At 41.9% G+C, this 27,269-nt stretch overlaps 1 protein-coding gene across 5 annotated transcripts in view; it reads right to left on the bottom strand.

The window, feature by feature from the left end:
• Positions 1–1,356: 1,356 nt before the first annotated feature.
• Btd (biotinidase) overlaps positions 1,357–27,269 on the bottom strand; it is a 33,750-nt gene continuing 7,837 nt past the window's right edge. For 3 of the 5 annotated variants that reach the window (XM_047531022.1, XM_047531021.1, XM_047531020.1), the window contains exons 2-4: positions 8,026–8,301; positions 4,204–4,353; positions 1,357–2,840 (exon numbers count right to left, since the gene is read on the bottom strand). In XM_047531022.1, coding sequence (XP_047386978.1) covers positions 1,671–2,840; positions 4,204–4,353; positions 8,026–8,274 — 1,569 coding nt within the window. In that variant the 5' untranslated portion in view covers positions 8,275–8,301 and the 3' untranslated portion in view covers positions 1,357–1,670. The remainder of the gene's footprint in view (positions 2,841–4,203; positions 4,354–8,025; positions 8,302–27,269) is intronic. The other 2 variants (XM_047531024.1, XM_047531023.1) reach the window with 2 other exon arrangements.

Genomic DNA, 27,269 nt, shown 5'->3' with positions numbered 1-27,269 from the left:
GAATAACAGACGTAAGCCAAATTTTTGAATTAAGAATTTAATTCAATCTGGGTGTGGTGGTGCACACCTGTAATCCCAGTGGCTGGGGAGACTGAGGCAGGAGGACTGAAAGGTCAAAGCCAGCCTCAGCAACTTAGCGAGGCCCTAAGCAACTCAGTAAGACCCTGTCTCTAAATAAAATATTAAAATATATGAAAAGGGCTGGGGATGTGGCTCAGTGGTTAAATGTCCTGGGGTTCAATCCCCTATACAAAAAAAAAAAAAAAAAGAATTCAGGAAAGAGTATCTGCGTGGGCGAGGACTTTCTAATATCATAATTTAAGAACAAGAACTAATACCTCTTATTGCTTAAATTTCATTTTGAAGTTTAGTACAAGGTATACCCAAGTCCCAAGTGAAGATAATATGGGCCCCAGGCTGTCTTGAAGATATTGTGCTATTACACTCATCAAAGTAAAATGTCTTTTGTTTCACTTTTTTTTTTTTTTTTTTTCTGGTTCTGGGGATTGAACCTAGGGCCTCATGGGTGCTAGGCAAGCACTCTACCACTGAGTTACATCCCCGGCCCTATGCCAAATTTTTTATGGCGTGCTGTAACTCACTGCAAAAAGGAGACTCTCTGTGGAATTGCAAATGAATCATACCAGCATCACTCCTTCCTGCACAATTAAGCAACCTGTCCAGAGCTAATGTGATTTATCAAGGCCTCCAGAATCTCTGGAGCAGATGCTCTGTACAGAAAGAATTGTTACTCATACCTCCCCCTGGCTGCTCCTTTCCAGCATTTTCCAGCCCCATCCTGGAGCACTGCACTCTCTCCCTCCAGTTATTCCAAGTCCTACAGTGGTTTACTGACAGAAAAGCAGATGAGCAAAACAACTTTCTGTTTTTTTTTTTTTTTTTTTTTTTGGTCCCAGGGATTGAACCCAGGGATGCTTAACCACTGAGCCATATCCCAGCTCCTTTTTTTTTTTTTGGTATTTTATTTAGAGACAGAGTCTTGCTGAGTTGCTTAGGGCCTTGCTAAATTGCTGAGACCAGCTTTGAACTTGCAATCTTCCTGCCTCAGCCTCCTGAGCTGCTGGGATTACAGGTGTGCACAATTACACCCAGCCCAACTTTCCTATTTTTAAAAAGCAGTTTCCAGTTCTGGGTTCCTGATGTTGCTGGTAGCTCTGGCATTGCCATTGCACCTGGACGGAGTTCAGCTGACCAGAACAGGAAAGATCCCCACAGCAGCCCTCTCTCTTGCTTTTGAGAGTTTTGTTTCTTACCTTAGAGAATGGTCGAGGCTTGTGAAATATTTACACATCTGGGCGTCACTTAACAAGGAAAAAAATGAACCACTGCTTTGTGGATGTGTAAAATATCAACTGACTTTTATTTTTGTTTTAGCTCTTAAAACAAATTGTATACTGAGAGATGTGCTAGAGGAAGACATGGCTTGAAAAGACAAATATTAATAGAAAATATCAGAAAATGTCTCAAGCACTGATGTGTAGGAGGAAGAGGGAACCTGCCTCTCCCACTCGTTCCCCCAGGGGATGTGGTGCCACAGAAGTGGCTGCTGCCCCCAGGTGGAGGTGGTCCTGGTGCACATGCCCTGTGGCCTGTGGAGGGCAGGGCTGCCGTGTGACAGCCAGAGCCCACCCATGGATCACACACTTGTCCTAGCTCTTCTCATACAGCCGCCCATAGAGAGCCGCCGTCACCAGGCCAGAGGACAGTCCATGCTTCCTCAGAAAATAGTGGCCATTCTCCCAGCCAAGCTGGTCAGGGGATTCCGGGGTCATCCCCGAGGTCAGGAACAGAGGAAAGATATAGGAAGTGCTGAAGTTCCCCCACAGGTGAAACTCGAATACCCCCGTGGCCTCTGTGATCTCCTGCCCACAGGTGTGGAAGCCCAGACCCCCACACTTGACCAGGGCGCAGACTTGAATGTAGTAAGTGCCGTGCACAGTGTGAAAGCCGTCAAAGGCCCCCAGGGCATACAGCTCCTGGGTCAAGGTGGGCCTGTCGTACAGCAAATGGCAGCAGAGGCTGTTGGAACAGACTTGGAGCTGGCCTTCCTTTCCCCAGACAGGGACCAGGGTGAAGTTGTCATACATCATCTCAGAGTGAAAGGTGGGAGGAGCATCCACGTTCCACTTGGTGGCTTCACAGAGGACTTCCTGAGCGTCCATCTCACAGTATGGCTCACCTGACACGATTTTTAAAAACTTACTGTGGGGTGAGTCTGTTTTACCTGTTGTGTTCTTTGTCCCAACAAGACCCAGTGGGTTTTTGGCTACTTGGGCGATGATAAGGTGACCTTCGGGGCTTTCCATGTCATGGTACCAGAAAGACTTCAGAGGGGTGTGAATGCCACTCCCTGTCATCCCCAGAGACGGGTGGTGGATGTTGGCTGCCAGGACGTTGACACCAAAGGCAGTGGCAAAGGCTTTCTGAATCTCGATGGCCGCCAGGAGCGGGAGCTGGTTCATCCAGGCGGCTGGGTACACCACGTGCTTCACCTCGGGGTCTCTCAGCAGTCTGACAGCAGGGTCGAAGAACAGTATGTCAAAGCAGGTGAAGACACCGAACCTGCCAGCAAAGGGGGTATCGAAAGTGATGCGATCCACCTCAAGAGGGGTATCAAAAGCTGCCTCGAAGTAGAGGTTGTGTTTTCGGTAGCGGTCAACAAGGGTTCCATTATTGCTGAACACTACATTTGTGTTAAACTGGTACCTCCCATCATTTGGGCACCCTGGGTCATTGCTATGACATGGCTGTTTTGTCCCAAGGTTGGCAACCAAGAACATCTCTCCCTTGATGGCCATGCAACTCAGGCGCTGGAGGACCTAGATGGGGGAAAGGGGTATAAATATGTGGATTTTAAATATCCTGCCTTTCATCTCATATTTTTAATAGAATTCCTCACTGTGTCCATAATATATAAACAGCTATTATAAGTTTATAAGAAAACAAATCACCACTGAAAACATGCAAAGGATATGAACAGGTGATTCAGGAAGAACAAAAACAAATGACCAAAAAATATCTGAAAAGAAGCTTAACCTCATTAGTAATAGGGAAATGCAAATAAAAACAACAATAACGCATCATTTTTCACCTTCATTAGATTGGCAAAAGTTCTAAAGGTTATTCTATCTTGCATTGACCCAAGGGTGGGAAAACAAGCCTTACTAACTATTACTGGGGATAGAAAGTGAAATAAAAATCTCTTGAGGGAGAAGTTTTGTACTCTTTAATTTAAAATGTGCACAGCCTTTGAGAAATTCCATTTCTAGGAATTTTACCTTACAGAAAAACTTGGGCATGTTTCTGAAAATATATATATATATATAAGGATATTCATTGAATCTTTTTTTTTTTTTTTTTTTTTTTTTTTGGTACCAGGGGTGTTTAACCACTGAGTCACATCCCCAGCCCTTTTTTGTATTTTATTTAGAGACAGGGTCTCAATGAGTTGTTTAGGGCCTCACTACGTTGCTGAGGCTGGCTTTGAACTTGCGATCCTCCTGTCTCAGTCTCCTGAGCCACTGGGATTACAGGTCTGCACCACCTCACGTGGCCTGAATCATTGCTTTTGATACCAAGAGTTTAAAGAAAAGAATAAGTATATAGCATGCTAAAAGGGATATCAATAAATATGAAATGCATGGAAAAGGGTATATAGGTGAATGCATAGCAAACTGATAGAAGGTTCTCTAGGAAAGGAATTAGGGTGAGAATGGGCTATGGTGAAGGCAAACTTCTTTTTTTTTATTTCTGTGTGGCATGTTAAGTTTATATTTATGCATTTTTTGCATCATTAATAAAGATCCATGGATGAGTAAACACCTTGAAATACTAGACTTTGTTTTTCTTTTGCAGTACTAGGGATTTAACCCAGGATACTCAACCACTGAGCCACATCCCCAGGTCTTATTTATTTTGAGAGAGTGTCTCACTAAAGTTGCCTAGGCTGGCTTCAAACTTACGATCCTCCAGCCTCAGCCTCCCAAGTTGCCACCACACCCAACACTATACAGTCTTTAGTTGAATAAATGTATGGCACATGGAGTTTGGGTTTTATTTTCCAGGTCCTAGGGTCTCCTTTAGATCTCTGGACCTCAGCATGCCGTGACTTTCGGGCACTGGCCTGGTTCACCTTGGCATGCCCCTGGCCTGCTGAGGATGAAGGCTAGGGTCCTCACGTACCTCTGTGTCATTGAAACGGTGAGGCTCCAGGCATGGGTTCCACCTGACCAGCTGGGGAGACGGCATGAAGTCCAAAAATGGGTAAATGGATGTTCTCGTGAAGTTGAACCCGTGAATGCCGTCTTCTGGAAACACTATGATCTGTACGCCCTGTAAGTCAGAACAGCACAGTGCAGTATGGTATCAGACAGCAGGAAGCACCACCTCATTCATTAGCTCACGCCCTTGACAACCATCAAGGAGTTACTCTGAACCAGAGCCAGAGATCCAGAGCTGGTGGCTGGACTCTCATTAGGGATCTTAGTGTTGGTGATCCTGGCTTGCTTAATCCAACCCCTAGGGCACAAAGACTAAGTCCTCTAGGAACAAGCATCACTTGTGCCTGCAGCCTGTCGGGGAAGGAGGGTGAGTAGGCTGCTGAAGGAGCAGGAGTTTACCAGGTAGGCATTAAGGGGTCTGGAGTTCTCGGTGGTGCAGTGGAGCTGGAGCTGGTTACAAAGGGCCTTGAATGTTTGACCCATTAACAGATGAGGTGTCTCTCCTCCAGTGGTTCTCAGCTTTATTCTGTTCTAAATCAATTGGGGAACCTTTATTTTGGTACCAGGGATTGAACCCAGGGGTTCTTAACCACTGAGCCACATCTCCAACCCTTTTTTTATTTTTTATTTTGAGACAGGGTCTTGCTAAGTTACTGAGGGACTCACTAAGTTTCTGGAGCTGGCTTTGAACTTGCAATCCTCCTACCTCAGACTCCCAAGCAGTGGGATTACAGGCATGTACCACCATACCTGGCTGAATTCTAAGTTCTTAACACACATTGTCAAATAGCTTTCCAGAAAGGTCACACTAAGGAATAGCACAGTGTGCGACTGACCATCCTACCCATCCTTAGCAGCGACTATGTAAAGAAAAAATTATCACAAACTTGGAAGTAAAGCAAGAAAAAGAATCCATGCCTTTCTAAATTATATTGGGATATTGATCAACAGGCTCACTCAAGGATTATTTAATTATCTAGAGAATGTGCCACTGTTTGACTTTGTTATTTAAAAGCTCACCCCAAAGATTATAATTGTATTGCCTGGTAGGACATTAGCCAATTTTGTACCTATTAGAAAATTCATTTTGCTATCCACTGGGCAGACAGATAGACATATTTCCATTCTTTAAATTTTCCTTTGAATCAGCTTTGCCATGTGACTGGTCCCTTCATTAGTTAATGCATTAAATAAAAACTTTGGTCATTCATATTTGCATAAGAGTCATGCTTTTAACTTTTGGAAATTTACACATGGACAGATATTTTCCTGTATTCAAATCAAAACTGAGAGCACTGGATGGTTCCTTATGGATTTATGTGTTCATATTAGATTAATATGAAAATTAAATGACTCCCTGAGTACACGCCAGCGAGGGATGAGGCTGGGAGCCAAGCCTAAGCTGGGCAGAACTTTGGATCTGATGTGACAAGCTGTCAGCACTCCTGATGAATGCCCCATTTTTTGTTAAACTTCCTGAGATCAAGAATTCCTTCTGAGGAATGAAGGTCACCAACCCAAGTGCCTGACCAGCCTAATCATGTCAACTCTTTTGTCCCCCATGAGTGCCTCTGCCAAGAAAGAAACATTTCAGTTGGCTTGTTCAGAAGCCTCTGCCTTTAGAGAAAGTCTGATGGACAACTCTGACACATGCTCCCCATCAGGGTGTTTAAGCAGCTGCTTTAAATGCATGTAGCCATGTAGAGCAGTTGAGCTACCATTGAGCACCATAGGGATCCTGTGGTCAGATCCATCCTGGCTCTTGGACCACTAATAATGGAATAATGTCCTGCAGTCTAGGCAGGTTCCTCAAAACCATGCTACATGTTTCCATTAAAACTGGAAAGCTGGGCTGGGGCTATAGCTCAGTTGGTAGAGTGCCTGCCTTGCAAGCACAAGTCCCTGGGTTTAATCCCCAGCACCACCAAAAAAAAAAAAAAAAAAAACAAAAAAAAAACTGGAGATTCTCAGTTACAGTCTCTGGGTTTCAGCGTGGCATTTGCTGAATGGTTCAGGATGGTCTCAGAATGGAGAAGAAAGCGGGGAGGGGGGTAGAAACTGGGGTGCTGGATTCAGAGCAGTGAAGCAAACACCCCAACCAAGGAATGCTGCTTTGGACTGGATGGGTGGCAGTAGGAGATCTGTGGGTGTGGCTGGGCTTTTTTTTTTTTTTTTTTTTAATACACTGACTTCAGCAGAGACATACATGAGGTATGTATCAAATGTGTGAATGACATGCAGGAAACCGATATGCGAGAGGTCAAGTAAAGATCCCTAAGTCACCCTTCGGGCTGGAATGATGACATTTAATGACATTAATGTGAAGTCTTGCTCCTGGGCTCAGTGAATAGCTTCCTAAGTATGGGAGGTAGTGGCAGACGGTGTCTGTGTGAAGAAGGGCACAGAAGTTTTAGTTGACTGCAAGGGCTCTGTGAATCCACAGTGAGAAGTCAAGGTCTGAAAAGAGAGGAGCAAGTGTCCTGCAGCCTGTCCCTTCAGCCAGCCCGGAGGGTGGCACACAGCCCTGAACACAGGCGAAATCTGGAAAATCTCTGGCAGAAGGACTGGAATTGGCATCCCCCAAATGAACAGGGCGAGATGCAGGGGGCTATGGCAGCCAGCCTCCAAGTGTGCAGAAGGCGCACTGTGGTAAGGGACTTGGGCTCTTTAGTTCTAGGACAGAACTGTGGTGGCAGTTACAGGGCGGCCGTTACAGTGCTCACTGAAAGGAAGGCCTATCCAGAAGTTCCCACCACTGCACACGTGGGCCTGTGAACAGCGAGTTCTGGGCCCCGAGGGTGTTCAAGGGGAAACTAGTCAGTTGGGACAAAAGAGCAGCGTGTTACCCATCGGAAGCTCCCTTCCAGCACCAGCTGTGTATACACACCACATACGTCTGTGTGCGCCAGCACAGGGACTGACTTCCCCTGGAGGCGGGGCAGGGGGTCCTCAAGCAGCCAGGCTCCTTCAGTTATGGGTTCCCCAGCAGGGCATCTGCTTACTTCTGACACCAATATTTCCCCTCTGCCCTACGGGGCGCCTCTCCTCCATCCTTAGGCTTCCTGGCAGGAGAGGAAATAAAGCCAACGGGAAGCCTTTACAAAGACTGGCACTGACCTGCCTTTGTCTTGGAGTTGGTTCTGTCTGGGTGAAGGTCTCAGACTGTTCATAATCTGGCACAAGAGATGAAATTAGCCCCAAATAATCTGCAGGTAGCAAGTGGCAGTTCTTTGGACAGTGACTCTTCCAGGTGAGCTGAGAATGCCTCAGAGAGTGTAGTGCTCATCATGGTTTGCAATTTTTTCTGCACATTAGAATCCCCTGGGGAGATTGTTTAAAAAAATTCCCGTGCCCAGATCACACTCCATTTGGACCAATTACAGTGGATTCTTAGGGATCTGGACACCTATATTGGTTTATAACTGGCCCAGGGATTCCTGTGCATAGCCACATGGAGAACCTGTGACTTAGCCCAGGGCTTCTCAAACTTGAGGGACAAAAGTATTGCCTGAGGATCTTGCTAAAATGCAGATTCTGGTTTGGTGGGGCCTGAGATTCTGCATTTCTAACAAGTTTCCAAGTGCTGCTGATGCTACTGGCCCACGGACCACTCTCTGAGTAGCAAGACTTCAGCCACCTAAGTCAACTCAGGCTTACTTTCTGGGCTGATTTCCACAGAGGTCATAGGAAGCCTAGGGTCACCTAACCACTGCTCCAGGGTCAAAGCACACTTTGTCCTGTCCTATGAGAGGAGCCCGGGTCATAACGGAGGAGCATTTCTTGCCTTCTGGGCTGCAGTCATCACTTGCTGTTCATAGATGTCGAGGTTCTGGTTCATGAGCTCCAAGGCCTGCTGGCGGCTGGTGAGAGCGAGGGGGTTGGGACTCAAGACCGACTGGTGCTCATACACGGCCGCCATGTAATATTCAGCCCCCTGACGGTCAGCCACGCAGTACTCCCCGGCCTGGTCTCCCAGGGCAGCCGAATAACAAGCGAAGAGGAAAAGAGCAAGCTTCCTGCTGGCTCCAGACATGATGCAGGCCGTAAATCTGGAATGTAACTGGGCAAGGGGAAAACAGGTGAGTAAGGAATCCCGCCAAGAATCTAACGTTTGCAGCTGTGATTTATTAGTCCCAGCAATTAAACTCACCCACATGACACTGCAGCTCAAAGAGTTTGCTTCATATTTTGTTGAACATGTTTCTTTCCAAACTCGTAGCAAGCTATGTTTAAACTGGCTCTCTATGTTAATAGTCTCTTTTTAGAACATTTCCAAAACAGACTCAGTGTTCGCCATGATTTTCTTACCAGTGTTCAGCAAGGTTGTAGTGCGTCACTACTCCCTTTCCTAGCTGTGCATTTAAATTTTAAGCAATTATTGGATATAATTCTGTGATATATTTAACATTCCACCCCCTGCCCTCTCTACACACAAATACACTATAGGTCAAACATCTACATAGCTATGATTATCATGATAATCCTAATTCAGCTCTGCTTTCCCTGCCTTTCTTGGATTAGTGATGAATACAATGGAAAACTCTCCCTTTCTTTAATCAGCACATTGTTTGGGGCCAAGAAACTGCAGACTTCTATGTAGATGCCACTTATACTCTCTGTTTCGGATAGGCAAGAAGCAGTCTCCTAATCAAAGCCCATCACTGTTTCCTCCTTGAACTTGAGATTGCCATGGCAATTATCACTTTCTCAACCTTCATCTCGGTAATTCCAAATCTCGTGCTCAACTGCATACTCTTTTGGAAACGAAATCCTCCTTTGCAGTGATAAGACAGAATTTTCTAGATGATAAAGTGGACTTTTCTAGAATCTAAACTCCACTTCGTGGCTCCTACCATCAAAGACTAGAAGTGAATGACACATCTGTTATGCCCTCTTGAGCCCTCAAGACTAGGAATGTCTACTTCTTTTGCATTTTCCATTAATTTCTATTCATTTTATCATACTAATGCATATCAGTTGTAAGAAAAGGGTTTATGAAATGTTCATGCTTATATATAATGTACTCCCTATTACCCTCTTACCTATCCCCTTCCCTCCCCCTGGTCCTCTTACTTAATAGTCCTCTTTCTACTTTCTTATCTTTTTTTTTTTCCCCCCTAGATTCCATATATGAGAGAAAACATGATACATGTCTGTGCCTGGTTTATTTTGTTTCACATGATGATTTCTCCTTATGGCTGGACAATACTCCATCTCATGTGTGTGTGTGTGTGTGTGTGTGTGTGTGTGTGTGTGTATAGCATTTTCTTTATCCCTTCATCTGCTGATGGGCATCTGGGTTGATTTAATAACTTGGCTATTGTGAATGGTGCCACAATAAATGTGGTCTCTCTATTGTATGGTGATTTTTATTGCTTCAAATATACACAAGGGTGTTATAGCTGGTCATATGGTTGGTTCTATTTTAATTTTTTTTTTTACAATTTGACACAATGAATTTTGATAACAAAACCACTAGTACATGGCATGAATGCATATACAATAGTGTGTGACAAAAATACAAAATATATTTTACTTCTGTACAGAAATGTCCACTACAGGACTTTTTGATTAGAATATTATAAATAAAGTTGCCAGGTGTGGTGACACATGCCTATAATCCTAGTGGCTCGGGAGGTTGAGGCAGAAGGATCGCAAGTTCAAAGCCAGCCTCAGCAACTTAGCTAGAACCTGTTTCCAAATAAAATATTTTTTAAAAGGGCTGGGGATGTGGCTCAGTGGTTAAATGCCCCTGGGTTTAATCCCTGGTACCAAAATATAAAATAAATAAATTAATTAATTAATTAATAAACTCCAGCACATAGGACCAGTGTTCCATAAATGGCAACTCCCCAAAAGGGGAGGCAGACAAGTAGTACTTAGGAGTACAGGCTGGGGAGTCACTCAGGTCTGGATGTAAATCTTGAGTGGCTTCTTAAGTGCTCAAGTTACCCTAAGGCTCCAAAATTTTTTTTTTTTTTTTTTTTTGTAAATTTGGGATTAAAATGGAATGAACTGATAATAAAATTTCCTTTTTGGTTTCTAGCTCTTTTAATTCAAAACCAATATATTTAAATCCTTGAAAAATTCAATTACTGACAGATTCAAATAGTGAGACTTTTAAAGAGTATTTAAAAATATAAATACATTGTATTTATAATTAATTTTGTATTTATTTATTATATTGAGATTATGTACCTCACTTGAATAGGTTTCATATGCCCATTTTCATGATTCATGGACATAAAGATTAAAGAAAGTAAGCCCTTCCTGCTACTACCTGAAAGCCAATGTCTAAAATGTATCATTCATCTTTGAAAACAACTTCTCAATTTGTATTTCAACATGTTTGTAAATGGGGTTCCCTAATGTTTCTAGTTAGCTTTCTCACTATTGTTATGCAAACACTGACAAAAACAACACACAGGAAGGAAAGTTTATTAGAGGTCTCAATCCACAGATGGCTGACTCCATTGCTCGGGGCCTAAAGTGAGGCAGAACATCATAGTGGAAGGGCATGGTGAAGGAAAGCAGTCAGGTCATGGCAACAAGGAAGCAGAGAGAGCTCTCCTCACCAGGGACAAAATATAAACCCTAAAGGCACACCAGCTCTGCCAGGTTAGTCCCATAACCTTTAACGTGGGAATAATGTAGACATCTTTGCCAGAATTTAACTATCTCCTCCAACCAAACCCTATCTACTGATAGTTACTGCCCAGTTAATCCACATCAGTTACAACTCTAACAATCCAACCATTTTACCTCTGAACATTCCTGCATTGTGTCACATATGAAAATTTGGGGGCCACTTATATCCAAACCACAACATTCCACCCCCAGCCCCCAAAAGCTCATGCTCGTCTCACAATGTAAAATGCATTTAGTCCATTTTCAAGAGTTCTCATACTCTTAACAGTTCCAGCATTACCCAAAAGTCCAAGTCCAAAGTCTCCTCTGAGACTCAAGGCACACTCTTAGCATTGATTCCTATAAAAATCAAGAGCGAGTTACATTACATCCAATATATAGTGAGAGAGTAAACATTTCCATTCCACGAAGGAGAAAGAGGGGTAGAGAAAGAAGGGACACAACCAAACCAAGACCAAAATCCAGCAGGGCAAAGGAGTCCTATAGACCTATGTTCAGTATCTAGGGCACATGCCATTGTGATATTCTCTCAAAAGGGCTTGTGTGGCTCTGTCCTTATGACCTTGCTGGTTGCAGCCCACATGACCACTCTCTTGGCTTGTCTCTGCCTGATTCTTGCAGCTTTCCTTGGCAGATGTCCCATATTACTGGCATCTTTTAATCTTGGAAGGGGAGGGTTCTCCACTGCAGCTTTGGCTTCTTCTCATATCTTCGCACATCACCCTCTCAGGAGCTGCCCACAGGAATTCTGTCCCTGCTACACTTTGGTCTCTCAGGACTTCCTTTGAAATCTCAGTGGAAGTCTCCATGACCCCCCTGCATTTTTGCAGAGTAAGCACCATGTGGTTAACACCAAGGTCTGCCACCACCTTGAGGAGCAGCCAATCTTCCTGGGACCATGACTGAAGCAGCCTCAGCCTCCTTGATGGCTGAGTATGGTGAAAAATTTCCTAGGCCACCCAGTGCAAGCAGGGTGACTCTATGGTCTTTTCTTAAAGGTATTTTTGCTTTTACACCCTTGAGCCTGAGATGGGTGTAGTCTTGCGTCCTGAGATGTCCTCAAAGCTATCTTTCCTTACTTCTTATAAGTACTTAGCATTTCTTTAGTAGCTATAATCTCTTTAACAGCTACAACTTCCTCACCCCCAGTTTTCCTCACACTTTTCTGGCTAAACTGCAAGTTTTTCAAATCTTTCTGTTCTGTTTTCTGCTCCTGATTATCACAGTAGACTGGCTAAAATTTGCCAGTAATATCTATGCCACCACCTGAATGTCATGCTGCTTTGAAATTTTCTTGGTCAGATTAATTAGTCCCATCACCTTTAAATTCAGTTTGTCCCCAAGAAAGTCTCAGGACATGGGCAAAATGTAGACAACTTCTTTGAATGTAACATGAACGACCTTTAGTCTAATTTCCAACAGAATTCTCCTTTTACTCTGAAACCTCACAAGCCCAGTCTTTTCTATCCACAGTTCTATTGGCATTCTGTTTGTTTTTGTTTTTGTTTTTGGAATTGAGGATGGAACCCAGAGGCACTTAACCACTGAGCCACACTGCCAACACTTTTTTATCTTTTATTTTGAGACAGGGTCTTGTTAAGTTGCTTAGGGTCTTGCTGAGACTGACTTTGAACTTGGAATCCTCCTGAGCCACTAGTATTACAGGTGTGGGCCACCATGCCTGGTGGCATTCTAGTCTTTTGAGTTCCCACCAGAATCTCCCATTAAGCTCCATTTACAACAATCTAAAGCTTTTCCAGTTCACGTTTCTAAGCTTTTCAAAATTCCTCCCCGTGCAAACCAATTCTAATGGCTTTTGAACCACATGGTCAGGTTGGTCACAGTAACGATCCCACTTCTCTGGTACCAGTTTGTTTTAGTTAGTTTTTTTGTCACTGTGACCAAAAGACCTGACAAGAACAATATAGAGGAGGAAATGTTTATTTGGAGCTCATGGTTTCAGAGGTCTCAGTCCATAGATGGCTGACTCCATTGCTTTGGGTCCAGGATGAAGCAGAATATCAGGGTGGAAGCGCACAGTGGAGGAAAGCAGCTCAGGTCATGGCAACCAGAAAGTGGAGCTATTTTAATTTTTTGAGGAACCTCCATACTGATTTTCACAGTGGCTGTACTAGTTTATATTCCCACTAACAGTATACAAGCATTTGTTGTTATTATATTATTATTATTTTTGATAATAGTCATTCTGACTGAGATGAAAGGAATATCAATGTACCTTGGATTTGCATTTCCCTGATGAATTTTGGGAAGTGAAAAGAAATGTCTGTTTGGATAATTTGCTTATTTATTGATTGGATTGTTTGCTCTTTTGGTGCTTTTTTTTTTTTTTTTTAGTTTTTATATATTCTGGATATTAATTTTTTGACAGATGAATGGTTGGCAAAGGTTTTCTCCCATTCTGTAGACTGTTTCTTCACTCTGGATTGTTTTCCTTGTTGTGCAGATACTTTTTAATTTGATCTAATCCATTATTTCCTGAGCTACTGATAGGAAATCATCGCCTATCCCAGCGTGAGAGATAGGGATCTAGTTTCAATCTTCTCTCTGCATATATTCAGTTTCCCCAGCAGCATTTGTTGAAGAGGCTGTTCTTTCTCCAACATGTATTTTTGTCTCCTTTGTCAAGAATCAGATGGCTATAGATGCACAGGTTTATTCTTGGGTCCTCTATTCTTTTCCATTGGTCTATATGTCTATTTTTATGACAATATAATGCTGTTTTTGTCATAATTGTTCTATAGTATATTTGTATATTGGATACTGTGATGACTTCAGCATTGTTCTTTTTGCTCAGGATTGCTTTGGCTATTTGGATCCTTTATGCTTCCATAAGAATTTTAGGATTGTTTTCCCTAGTTCTGTAAAGAACATCACTGGTGTTTGATGGGGACTGTATTGAATCTGTAGACTGTTTTAGGAAGTATGGCCACTTTAATAACATGAATTCTTCTGATCAATGGACATGGGATGTCTTTTCATCTTCTATTGTCTCCTTCAATTTCTTTCTTTAGTGTTTTATAATTTTAATTGTAGAGGTCTTTCACCTTCTTTGTGAGGCTATTCCTATATATTTTATATTGTTTGTATATTATATTCCTATGTATTTCATATTGTAAGTGGGATTGTTTTCCTGATTTCTTTCTCAGTTAGTTCATTATTGATGCATAGAAAGTTATTGATTTTTGAGTGTTGATTTTATATCTTGTTACTTTGCTAAATTTTTTTATTAGTTCTAAGAGACTTTGGTGAACTCTTTAGAGTTTTCTAAGTATAGAATCATATCATTGGAAAATAGTTATAATTTGACTTCTTCCTTTACAATTTGTATCTCTTTTTACTCCTTTCTCTTGCTTGATTGCTTTGGCTAAAGTTCTCAGTACTAAATTGAATAAGAGTGAGCACCATTGTCTCCTTCCTGATTTTAGAGGACAAGCTTTCAGTTATTCTCCATTCAGTATGATGCTGGCTATGGATTTGTTGAATAGTCTTTATTACATTGAGGTATGATCCTTATATACTTAGTTTATTCAGGATTTTTATTATGAAGGGATGCTAAAATTTTATCAAAGGGTTTTTCCACGTTTATTGAGATGATGATATGATTTTTATCTTTAACTTTATTTATGTGGTGAATTACATTTGTTGATTTGCATATGTTGATCAATGTTGCATCCCTGGAATGACATCAACTTGATTATGGTGTATTATCTTTTTAATGTGATGTTAAATTTGATTTGCAAGTATTTAATTGAGGATTTTCACATCTATATTCATCGAGGATGTTGGTCTACAGTTTTATTTTTGGGTTGTGTTTTCATCAGGTTTTGGAAGCAGTGTAATACTGGCTTTGCAAAATGTGTTTGGAAGAGTTTCTTCCCTTTATATTGTATGAAATACTTTGAGGAGCATTTGTATTACTTTCAGTCTAGGTATGTCTTTGCCAGTGAGGTGAGTTTCTTGCAGACAGAAAATAGGTGGGTCCTGTTTCTAATATGTTAGTCTATGTCTTTTTTTTTTTTTTTTTTTTTTTTTTTTTTTTTGGTGGTGGTGGTGCTGGGGATTGAACCCAGGGCCTTGTGCATGTGAGACAATCACTCTACCAACGGAGCTATATCCTCAGTCTAACAGAGTTATATCCCCAGTCTATGTCTTTTCATTGGAGAATTCAGAACATGCACATCCAGGGTTACTTTTGAAAGATATGTACCTGTTCATGCCATTTAAAAATTTTTTATTTTTGTTTTGAATGATCTCTGTTCATTTCTTTCTCCTTTATTCATCTTAGAGGCTCAATTTTTACTGCATTAATTATCTTCAACTCTCTCCTAATTCTCATTTGCTTGCCTACTCTTCCAGTGACTTATTTTTTTCCATGTGCTTGTTGATTGTGTTTGTCTTGCTTCTTCTTTTGAATGTAGGATTCCTTTAAGTATTTTCTGTAATGATGGTTTTAGTGGTCATGAATTTCTTCAGTTAATGCATATCTTGGAAGGTCTTTATTTCATCTTAAATTCTGAAGGAAAATTTGCTGGTTATAGTAATCTAGATTATTTATTTCAGGGTTTGAAATACATCATACCATGTCCTCCTGGCCTTTAGTTTCTGCTGAGAAATCTGCTGTTATTCTGATGTGTTTGACTTTGTAAGTGACTTGGCACTTCTTTTACAGTTTTCAATATTCTTTGTCCTATACCTAGGGTAGTTTATAATATCATGGAGAGGTTCTTTTCTAGTTATGTCTATTCAGGGTTCCAAATGCCTCCTGTACCTGGATATTCATATCTCCCTCAAGGTTTGGGAAATTTTCTGCTATGATTTCACTAAACAGTTTTTCTATGCCTTCCACCTATACTCTGGCTCCTACATCTAAACCAATTATTTGTAGGTTTGTTCTCTTAATTTTGGTCCATAAGTCTTGAATATTCTGTTCATAATTTCTTCTTTTTCTTTATTACTGCCTGAATATGATAATTCATCAGTTTTGTCTTCAAGTTCTGGTATTTTCTTCTGGTTGATCTAGTTTATTGGTGATGCTTTCAGTGGAGATTTTTATTTGACTTATTGAGCTATTCATTTCCATGATTTATCTTGATTCATTTTTCAGAATCTCTATGGTATTACTCTTTTGTATTCTGTATTGTTTTTCTTTATCCACTCAGTTGTTTATTTGTAGTCCCCTTGAAGTCATTGATCATTTTAAAAATCACTCTTTTGAATTCTTAGTACAGCATTTCATCTATTTCAATATCTTTGGATTCAATTACTGAAGAGTTATGAACGTTGGAAGAGTCATGTTGCTTTATTTCCACATTTCTTGTGTTTCGATGTTGAGATTTGAACATCTGTTGGGATGAATATCTCCTTCACTTTTACATGAGAGTCTTCTTAGTTAGTAGTCGCTTTCTTAGGGCTCTATCCCCAGGACCAGAGAGGAGAAAACAAACTGTACTAACAATGACAACACAAAGACAAACCAGATGTAGAAATATGGTAAAAACCAACTAAAACCAACTACTGCATCACCAATAATGAGAGAAAATGACAAAAGTAATGAATAAACTAAAAAGTTAAAATTTAATAAAGGAAAAAATAGTACTAATAAAAATTTTTTTAAAGTAGGAGGCAGGGAAAGGGGAAAAAGAAAGAAGCAGGAATTTTTTTTTTTTTTAAGGAAAAGAAAACAAGAAAGAGGAGGGAAAGAATGTGAAGATTCTTTTTAAAAGTTCAATTAAATAATAAAAGAAAGCAGGCATGGTGTGCATGCCTGTAATCCCAGCAAACTGGGAGGCTGAGGCAGGAGGATTATAAATTCAAGGCCAGCCTCAGCAACATAGTGAAGCCCTAAGCAACTTAGTGAGACCCTGTCTCAAACAAACAAAGAAAAAAAAAAAAAAAAAAAGCATATTAGGATTAGATAAGGAAAAGGAAAATAAGAAGGAAAGAAAAACAAGTCCATCTTCTTTCTAGGTCCTGAAACATCGGAATTTTCCATGTGCAGGGAGCAGGGAGAGTCACAGCTGGGCCTGTTATGATTCCTCTTTGCTCCTATGTTATGCATAGGCTGAGCCCTGTCCTGCGTTTCTGCAGAGTAGGCTGGGTAATGGTATGTGGCAGAGTTGTGCTCACTCCAGAGGCGTTCTTTATTACGTGCTTCTTGCTCCAATATGTGGGCCACACAGGGGGTGCTTGCTCCAGGGGCCCCCAAGTCTGTGCACCTGGGGATGTGGTTCAAGCCTTTTCCTCAAAGCACTGGAGAATGGGGGAAATAAACAAACCACTGAGTTCTGCACTGGCGCAGGGCAGATGAGGGAAGTATGCAACCTGCCTTCAGACTAGAGCCCTCAGTAGACCATGAACCACGGGTCTCACTCCTCACCACAGAGGTGCGCGCCACTGACCACGGTGCTCTCCACCTTCAGAGCTCCCTGCTACTTCTCAGTGGGTCTGCAGCTGACCCTTCCCACTCCACGACTATCTCTTGTGGTTGCCTCTCACCCAGTCACTGTGGCTGGGCGTCCCTAGGGACTCTGAATTGTGATTGGTTCATGTTTTCTGACCCCAAAAGTACCTCTTCAAAGTCATATTGACAGTATTCCCAAAGTATAAGTCAGTGATCTACATCACTGGCTAAGATGTGTGAAAACTGAGACTGGTCAGTCCCTGGTGGTGGCACATCAGAAGTTCCTGGGGTGGAGAGGGGCCTTCTTTTCTCAACTGAGAGCTCTGTACCAAAGATTCAGGGACACAGATCATTTAAGTCTAAGAAACTTATAATCCTGCAAAACAAGTAAACTGTGGAACCAGCAAGATACTGTATTTCTTTCTATTTTGAGAAAATAAGATCTATATTATTTACAGAAGGAGCCTGGTAGGAAAGCTGTATGTGGCACTCATCTGTGTAGGAACAAACTAATATGAGGTTATGTAGATTTAACCAGGTATTCATGCTTGAATGCTGGCAAGTTCAATGAGGCAGTGTGATGGGCTGACAGATCTGACTCCATGAGAATGTTATAGGCCAGACTCTAAGGGAAATGACTAAACAGACTCCATTTTGCTCTGAGACTCCATGTTAGGTAAGAAATAAGTTTCTCCCATGGGAACACCCTGCCTCTGTACCCATCATCAGTTACTTAGCGTGACATGTTTAGCAATACAAAATGACAATTCCTATGTAATGAAAAATTGCTCACTTTTGATTCCTATTGCTCCTAAACAATGTACCATGTGAATGGTGATTGTGTGGATGTTAGTAACCATTCTTTAGTTGGTACCTAGGTAAGGGTCATTTTGACCCACTTCCCCCTCTGTTGATGATCTCATGATGTTAGTTTGTAATTTTGAATCATAGCAACAGACACTTATGATTGATGTGATTTTTGGTATAAGAACCCCTACAACCTTATGGTCGGGGCTGTTCTCCCAATAGCCATTTTGGGGGCATTGTGTGAGACAGTCAGCCGGCTGGCTTAATAAAGACTCTCAAATCTGGACTTCTCAGTGGTGATCGGTCTGTTCTTAAGTTGCGCCCCCATAATAGCAGAAGAGAATGAATAATGACAATAAATTTTTATTCAGGGATAACAGTTTGCTTTCCCTAAATGTCACCGGGCAAAACTATAATCACTGTACTCCACAAATACTCAGACCCAAACCTGCAGGAAAATGGGTGTTTTTTCTCATATGTGGAAGCTCAAGAGAAAAAAGGGAGGAATCTCATGAAAATAGAAGGGAAACCAGTAGAGGAAGGGGGGTCAGGGGAGAGAAGAGGTGAGGGAAAGAGGAGATACTGGGGAATGAAATTGCCCAAATTATGTTGTGTGTGTACGGATACGTAATGAATCCCACTATGAACCAATAATTTTTAAAAAATAGGTTTTATTCAAAGCCAGCTTTGACGGAAGATGGAAGGCACTTTAATGTTTCAAATTTCTATTTTCAGAAAAACTGAAGGACAGAAATCTTTTCTAAGGGAAGAGGCTGCAAAGTGGGACATATACATATGCAGATTTAGTTTAGCCAGTGGGACGGAGACTGGTGTTAGTGGAGTCAGGCTGGGTAGGGGGCGATCTCCACTCTCAGCCTTCCTGGTATCCTGCAGGCCATGCAGGTGGCATGGGGCAGCCCATTTGCCTTTGTTCTCAGTATGAGGAAACACAGGATACACAGAAACAACTTTCCAGGAAGTTCCCTTTAATTTCAGTCTGTCTCACAAACTGGTGAACCAGGAGATATTTCAACCAAAGCTGCAAAGACTGGTTTCCCCTCTGTATTTGGCAATAGAATCATACACAGGGTTTTGGGAAAAACCACACCAGGCTGGGGCAAAGACTTTAAAGGGCTCATCAGGCAGCAGAAGGGGGTGTTTAGTTTTAAAATGGCAGTGTTACAGAGCAAGGGCCCACCACAGAGCTGAGGTAGCTATTGTGGTCCGGTCCTTGCAATCACACCAGAAAGATTTCAGAAACAGCAGGCATGAGTTTTTTAGAAAGGTGAGGACAAGGGAAAAAGGAGACACTCTCATGGGAGACAGTGGGTTCCCTCAGAGAGGACAGGGATGGTGCATGCCTTCTGCCCTCCAGTTTTATTGAGGGTCCCAGGGAAGTTTCCAGAGAGACCTGCCCAGGCCAACCTCTTGACTTTTGATTGACAGCAGGATTGCATCAGAAATATACCCAAGTCCCACTGCACATGGTCTTACCCAACAGAGGGCAGAATGCTAAAATTCCAAGGCAACCATGGGTCACTTTGGCCCAGGCTGACCAGTTACAATTTGAACTTGTTCTTACAGATTGTATGATTAGGGGCCTTGCTTCTAATATCATTATCTCCCTGAGTTCCCGAATTTGGTCTGCATAAAGATCACAAAAATCCCTCTTTCAGGGTAACTTGTATTCTTATCGGCAGGGAGGAGCTTTTGTTATCCTGCAGATAACAGGTTATTTGCTAAGGAATATACCAGATCCTATTCACTTAAGCTAGGCATGGACAAAGGTAAGTTGCTTTTTAAAAGAAGGCAAGTGGGGGTCATCACAGTAGGCCCAGTTTATAGGATTATCCCCTTAACCTCATGTTCCCTCCATTCATGTCTGTTACCTATCAGCAGGACTAAAAGGGCTGCGGCAGCCCCCAGACACTTGTCACGTGGTTGTCAGGTGCTAGCTCATGACAATACACATAGGCAGAGTGGGGGAGGTGGGTAGTAGCTAGGAATGAGCAGAGAAATGAATGGCAAGGTCACAAGGATTCTTTAAATTACTTTAGGGTCATCTTTAAACTACTTTCTGAGAAAGGAAAGGGTGGTAGTTGATTTGTAGAAAATAAACATAAGTAAAGGAGCTAATTAGAAAATACGTTAAAAGGATTAATGGGATTAACTATTGATAAAGTCCATGGAGGTTGGTGTGACTCTAAGAATTATGGCTATAGGTGTCTCCTTTTGTCCAGGAAGGAAGATTCCTTCAGTAGTACAGGTGCACTAAGATAACTTCTGAACAGCTACTGATCCCAGAGCCCACATTAACATGGGATTGACTTGTAGATGAAGCCCCCCTAAACAGAATGGCTCCCATGACAGTTCCGGAGAGGACCAACTAAGGTCAAAAACTCTATTGCCTCTGTGAAGGAGGAACTGAACATCGGCAAAGAGTGCAGAAGGTGGTCCCCAGCTCTCTTGAGAAACATCAAACAGTAATAAATTTAGAGATAGCATTGTCTCCTTTGTCATCCTCTTGCTTGGAGACAGCCCACTCTCTGCTTGAGCCTTCCTTTGCTTTTACTTTTATCTCACTTTCACTTTAACAACAAAGTTCTCCTACATAGTTTTTGGTGTCTGACTTTAAATTTTCTTTCATCAGAAGAGAAGAACCAAGGTTTGGAGTTTCAGCTCCCTGCTTTCCTGTGACAGAGACAGATCTTTTTGAAATCCAAGTGCCCCATCTTCAGAGTTGGTTGGGGCTGGGACGCTAGAGAAAAGGTGAACTACAGGTACATATGCCTGGTCAGGCAGCAGAACATAATCTCTTTCATTGAAGGGCCTCTGAGGTGGGAGACTGAACTGTAGGGGGACCTGTACAGATGAACAATTGAGGCGACAATGTGCTTATTCCCTGTGCGTATGCTCTGTTCTCTTGGCTCGTGAGGTGCCCTGAACCCCACTGCCAGAAAATAGCAGGGTCAAAGTTTGCATCAGACACCCACAAACACCCACTTGAGCCAGGCTCAGCTTTAGGTGTTGAACCAAACTGAATTTGGAAGCCTCTGCTCCCCAACCTCCTGAAATTAGGAAGATGCAGATAGTGGCCCCAGGAAGTTCGGCTCCTTTGGGTATGACAATGAGACTCCAAGAATCAGTGAAATGCCTGTGACATTCCTTTTGGAACTAAGAAGGAGGTAGAATCTGTGGGATGCCTGTCTTTGTCCTAATGTACCCCTTCCTCTCTTGAAATCTTTTCTGGTCTCAAAGCTTTTCAGAGATGGAACAGTTGAAACAATGAAGTTTCTTTTCATCTTCCTTCAAAGTTGGATTTGAATAAAACCTATTTTCCTACCAAATTAACTCTGAATATTTCTGGAGTGGAGAGCGTAATGGCCTAGGCTGTTCCTACCTGGGTGGGATCTTGTGCCACCAGTAACAGTATGACAGTGGATAAGATCCCTCATGAAGCTCGCAGTCTGCACAGATGGGGAGGTCAGGCATAATCAGATAAATAAATACTTACATGCCAGATATTGATCAGTGCAAAGGAGAAGTCAAGGGAGTGAAGAAGGGAGAGCTCATGGGTGGGAGGGGAGGGTGCAATTTTCAACAGTATGGGTGGCCTCAATGAGATGGTGATATCTGAGCAAACACCTGAAGAAGATAAGAAGAAGGCATGCAGGCATCTGGAGAAGGAGCATTCTAGGCAGAGGGCCTGATGCCACAAAGTGAGCAGGGTGGTGGGGGCCAAGGAAATGAGGTGGGCAGTGATGCCAAATGGAATCACAGAGAGAGAAATAACTGCCACCCACCATTCTCCTAATACCTCCCTGCCCAACTGCTGTCCTCTCTAGCCTGGTCTCTTTAGAGGAACCAATCACTTCAGCCCTCTGCACTCACAATCTGCCAGTGACTCTCCATTTCATGCAGAGTAAAAGCCAAGGGCCCTGCAACAAGCAATAGGAAGAGTCTGGTGACAGAAGTGATTGATGGGGTGGGGGAGATGCTGGAGTGGTATCTTTAGGTGAGCAACTCAGTTCATAAGGGAAAGTGTTTCCCCAATGCCAGTCCTGAACAGGGAGGTTCTTTTGATCTAGGAGACAAGAAATCGGATGAGCTCAAGCACATTCAGAGTAGTATGACTATAGACTAGGAGAAAAAAAATCAAAGTTGAAATGATGTAGAAATCTATTTTGTGGATATCTGGTAACTTGTCAATCACTAGATACTTTTCTACACAAGGGGTTTATTTTCCCAGATTGCTAAATGATTCACCTTGATAATTAGCTGTTTCCTTCCTAGCCATGCTGTTACAATAGTGTCTTCTGCAATAAAATGGAAGAATTATTAAATCATTCTTTTTTTTTTTTTTTTTTTTTGCGGTACTGGGGATCGAACTCAGGGCCTTGTGCTTGTGAGGCAAGCACTCTACCAGCTGAGCTATCTCCCCAGCCCTTAAGTCATTCTTAATAAGATAATTTTGGAGGCAGATATACATATTTACAAATTATATTTGGACCTGTTGATCTTTGTAATAGAAGATCTTGTCACTCTTCACTTGCCAGGGAGAATAACGGTCCCATGATTGGAAAGGGAGGTGAGGAAAATCAGCAGAGGAAATGTCACACCAGAAGGAATGAACCCTGAGGGAGATGCTGAGATGTCAGGAATCCGCGGAGTCTAAGTTTCTATGTGTACTGACACAATGCCAAGAAAACACTACAAAGTTCCAAATACTTTTAAAACCATTCTTATAAATTTTGTGATTTCCTCATCTTTTATATAAGGAGTAGAAATAATATTCATCTCCACCTAATTTCCATAATCTTAGTATACAGAAATAAGAGATCTTTTATTTCCCCGAAAGTCTTACAACTGCCTCTTGTTCTCTGGTTTTTCCATCCAAGAATGCTGGCCGTGACCTTGTCCGTGACTGGCCCCTGAACAGTTTCAGCTTGGACAGCTTTGTTCAGACCATGGTCTGACTTTCTCATGACTGTGTTGCACTGGGAACTGCCTGTGAAAAGGTGTAATCAAGATGGACCAGTTGCTATGGTGACACACTCCCAAGGAAACTCTGTGCAAAGGCTCAGAGTCATCAGTCAGACCTTGAGTTCAGTCACCAACTCCCAGAGATAGAGAATTCTGAGTATAACAAGATGATCCTAATGTCTTGCCAGTCCTGCGTCCTTCAGGTCGCCTGCATTGCTGAAACTTTCCCACGGATAACTTTTTGATGATGAAACCTGTATAATAAATGTGCTGAACTAGCTCCCGTGTCAGTCAAGTCTCATCAGGCCTTGTCTGCCCACCTGGCCCCAACTTTTTCTCTATGTGTGTCTGTCTTTTCTTCATCCCCCATTGCTCCTGCTTGCCCAGTTTCTGAATTAACGGTTGTGGCTGAGAGATGAGAGGGCCATGGCAACCCACCAGTGAGACTTTGGACATCGGTAGTTGGAAAGGTCAAATGTGAACACTGGTGAGTGGTAACTGACGAAGATGTCAAAATCCCAGGCTGAGCACACAAGGAACAGTAAGTAAATTACAGAGCCTCAGGGTCGAACTGGTAAATTGTGTTTTCACTTAAAAAAAAAATTACAGTTATTATCTTCAAAAAGGAGGATGATGTATAGAAATAACTTTGCACTATGCCTTTGATGAAGGCCAATTTCTGCTCTGCTGTCTAGAATAATTTATCTTAACTAAATGAGCAATAAAAGGACATGTTAACCTAAATGCCATACTTCTTTTCCTCAAATGGGAAATTATCTTCACAATTTAAATCAAATAAAACTGCTTTGTGGGCTAGGGATGTAGTTCAGTGGTAGAACACTTGCCTAGTGTATGTGAGGCCCTGGATTCTACCCCCAATACACCAAAGTCTTCCTGAGATTGGGCAGTGGACTGTAATCCTGACAACTCAGGAGGCCGAGGCAGGAGGATTGCAAACTGCATAGCTTCAGCAACTTAGTGAGACCTTGTCTTAAAATAAAAGATGAAAAGGGCTGTGTATGCAGCTCATAGGTAGAATAACCCTGAGTTCAATCCCCAGTACCTCAAACAAACAAACAAACAAACAAAAAGTCTTCCTGAAATGCTGAGTTGTTTTATGTAAGACATGGTGTTTGCATAATAGTCTTAGAGTCTATTTCACTTTGTATGGACAGAAAGAACCCCAACCCAGACTGATTCAACAGGTTTGCTACTGCCACCTGTGGGCCAATTAAGTATCACAAACCCAAGTAGGTATTTGATCTTAAGATGATGATAGCAGGCTGTGCTCTGAGGTACATGCCTATATTCCCAGCAACTGGGGAGGCTGAGGCAGGCAATCATGAGTTCAAAGTCAGCCTCAGCAACTTAGTGAGGCCCTAAGCAACTCGGTGAGACCCTGTCTCCAGTAAAAAGCAAAAAAGGGCTGGGGATGTGGCTTAGTTGGTTAAGCATCCCTGGTACCAAAGAATCACAAGAGTAGAGCAATTCTTAAGCAGTTAATGGATCAGTTATTTTCCCTACTTTCCTTTTCCTTCTCATTTCTAATCATTCATCTATTTCTTTTACAGCAAAAAAAGGAAACCAGAAAGCATCTGATTTTTCCAAGATTTGGGTTCCATGTGAGCTTTTTAAATTCACTATATTCCCAACTACAAGCTTCCCTATTCACAAATTCTAAATTCATTGCAATTTCTTAAGTTGTGCAGTCCATAGGGTGTGATTGGATTTAAAAAGTGATGCTGCCCATCTAGTGGGTGACATACAGTCTTGCTTGGGGGATATTTGACTGAGTTAAATAATCTCTAGTGAAGAAGTTTGTTAGCAATGCCACGTTGCATCTTACATGCAATGTAAACCATTTTATTTCTTTTTATAACTTTTACCAGTTATTTTATAACTTTTACCAGTTATTTCTTTTTATCTTCCTGCCACACACAAACTGTGAAAGCAGATGGCAAAATTCTATTTTCATGTGAGAATGTGACCAGGAACCTGGTCTCCTGGCCTCTGGTTCAGCCCTCCTAGCACATCTTGAAGAACTCGGGCAATTTATTGTTCAAACCTTCAAAGACCACTGTGGAATATTCGATGTGGGAGAAATAAATAGAATCACCAAGGTACCACTTCTGAGGGAGATTCCAGATGAGTAGAGCAGCGATTCTCAAGTGCTAGTGTATCACCAGAGTCACCTGAGGGCCTTCAACACATAGACCTCTACACCTCATGCCCCGAATTTCTGACTCGGTAGGTCTGGGGTACAACCCGAGAATCTGCATTTTCTAACAAGTTTCCCAGTGATGCTGATGGTGATGCTCCTTGCCTGGGTCCCAACTGGACAATCAATGGACTGGAGGACAAAGGCATGGGTATCCCATACATTGACTCTCATGTCAAGGAAAAATGCAGGTCAGAAACTACACCTTTATTTTCCAGGTGTCTCTCCAAGAGGGTTGAAGAAATTTAGGCAGATTTCAGTGTTTTTACCATATTCAGTGAAAATGAGTAGCAAAGAAAGTATTCAAGTACTCACACAAGAGGAGAAAACTTCCTGCAAAAAACTTGACCCAGGTCAGTTAACTGGGTACTTGTCTTAGCCATGATAGGAGCATCATTGAAGAACCAGGATGTTACTGGTTCTCATTTGTTTAACCAGAGTTCCTAATTTTTAAAAAATAAGGCAGGCTATGAAACCAACCTAGGTGCCCTTCAACAGATGAATGGATAAAGAAAATGTAGTATATACAAAATGGAATATTACTCAGTCATAAAGAATAACAAAAGTATGGCATTTGTTGGTAAATGAATGGAACTGGAGACTATCGTGCTAAGTGAAATAAGCCAATCCCCCAAAACCAAAGGCCAAATGTTCTCTATGATATGTGGATGCTAACACACAATAAGGGGGTGGGGATGGAAGAATAGAAATTCATTGGATTAGACAAAGGGAAATGAAGAGAAGAGGGGGATTGGGAACAGGAAAGACAGCAGAATGAATCGGACATAATTTTCCTAGTTCATATATGAACACATGACCAATGAAACTGCACATCATGTACAACCGCAGAATGGGGTCCTAGGTAGAAAAAGTTATACTCCATTTATGTTTAAGACGTCAAAATACAGTCTACTGTAATGTATATCTAAAAAGAACTAATAAAAAAGAAAATATATTTTAAAAAATCAGTGTAATATGGCATCATAGATCACTGAAAAATCTTTTAGCCATATTCTGCAAAAATAACACAGATGTCTTTCAAATGCATATCTGAGTTTGCAGGAAAGTTAAGGAAAACCCTGAGAGGTCCAAAAAGGAGATATGAAGGGGCTGGGGTTGTAGCTCAGTGGTAGAACGCTTGCCTAGCATGTGTGAGGCACTCGGTTCGATTCTCAGCACCACATATAAACAAATGAATAAAATAAAGGTCCATCAACATCTAAAACAATTAAAAATTTAAAATTAAAAAAAAAAAAGGAGACATGAGGAAGTAAGTCCTAAACTCTTGCTCAGAGACTGTGACTAGGACTAAGGAAAGAACACATGGAGGTTTCTTCTCTATCAACATGTCCTCGGAGAGAGGAATTGGTGGGGCATTTCCAGGTATTTTGCTCTTCTGCAATGTCCATGGCTTCCCAAAACCATCATCAAATTCTCTGAAGTGAGCCTCAGTGGGTTTTTAAAAGTCCTCTAATTTTCCTCCATTTCCTTGTTGAACTAACTCAAATTAAAGTCATCTGACGAAGCACCTTCTTGATAACGCAGACCTAAAGGCTGAAACACAACCAGTGCATGGAAAATATGGCGACCGAGAGCCACACGGCAAACTTTTCGGGGAAGATGTGCTCACACAGGCGTGCAAAAAAGAAGAGAAAAGAAAAGCTCATTAAATGCATGGTGGATACAACCTCTCTTCATCCAGTCCCATCACCTTGTGCTCTTACCTGCCAGCACTCAGGAGTGAAAAATGGGGATGGAGAGGCCCAGGATGCAGGCAGTGGAGAACAACCCAATGGGTAATAGGGCCAGAGAACCATGTTCCCCAAATAGAAAGAACAATCCTTAACAGGTTAGTCTAAAAACACTGAGTGATAGTAGCAAGTGTGAAAGAAACAACAGTAACAACACAAGCTGACAAAACACAAGCACTCAAGACAATAGGCCAAAGACC

Source organism: Sciurus carolinensis, chromosome 17 (genome assembly GCF_902686445.1).
Source record: "Sciurus carolinensis chromosome 17, mSciCar1.2, whole genome shotgun sequence".
Taxonomy (NCBI): Eukaryota; Metazoa; Chordata; class Mammalia; order Rodentia; family Sciuridae; genus Sciurus; species Sciurus carolinensis.
This window is presented reverse-complemented; position numbering and strand designations above follow the sequence as displayed.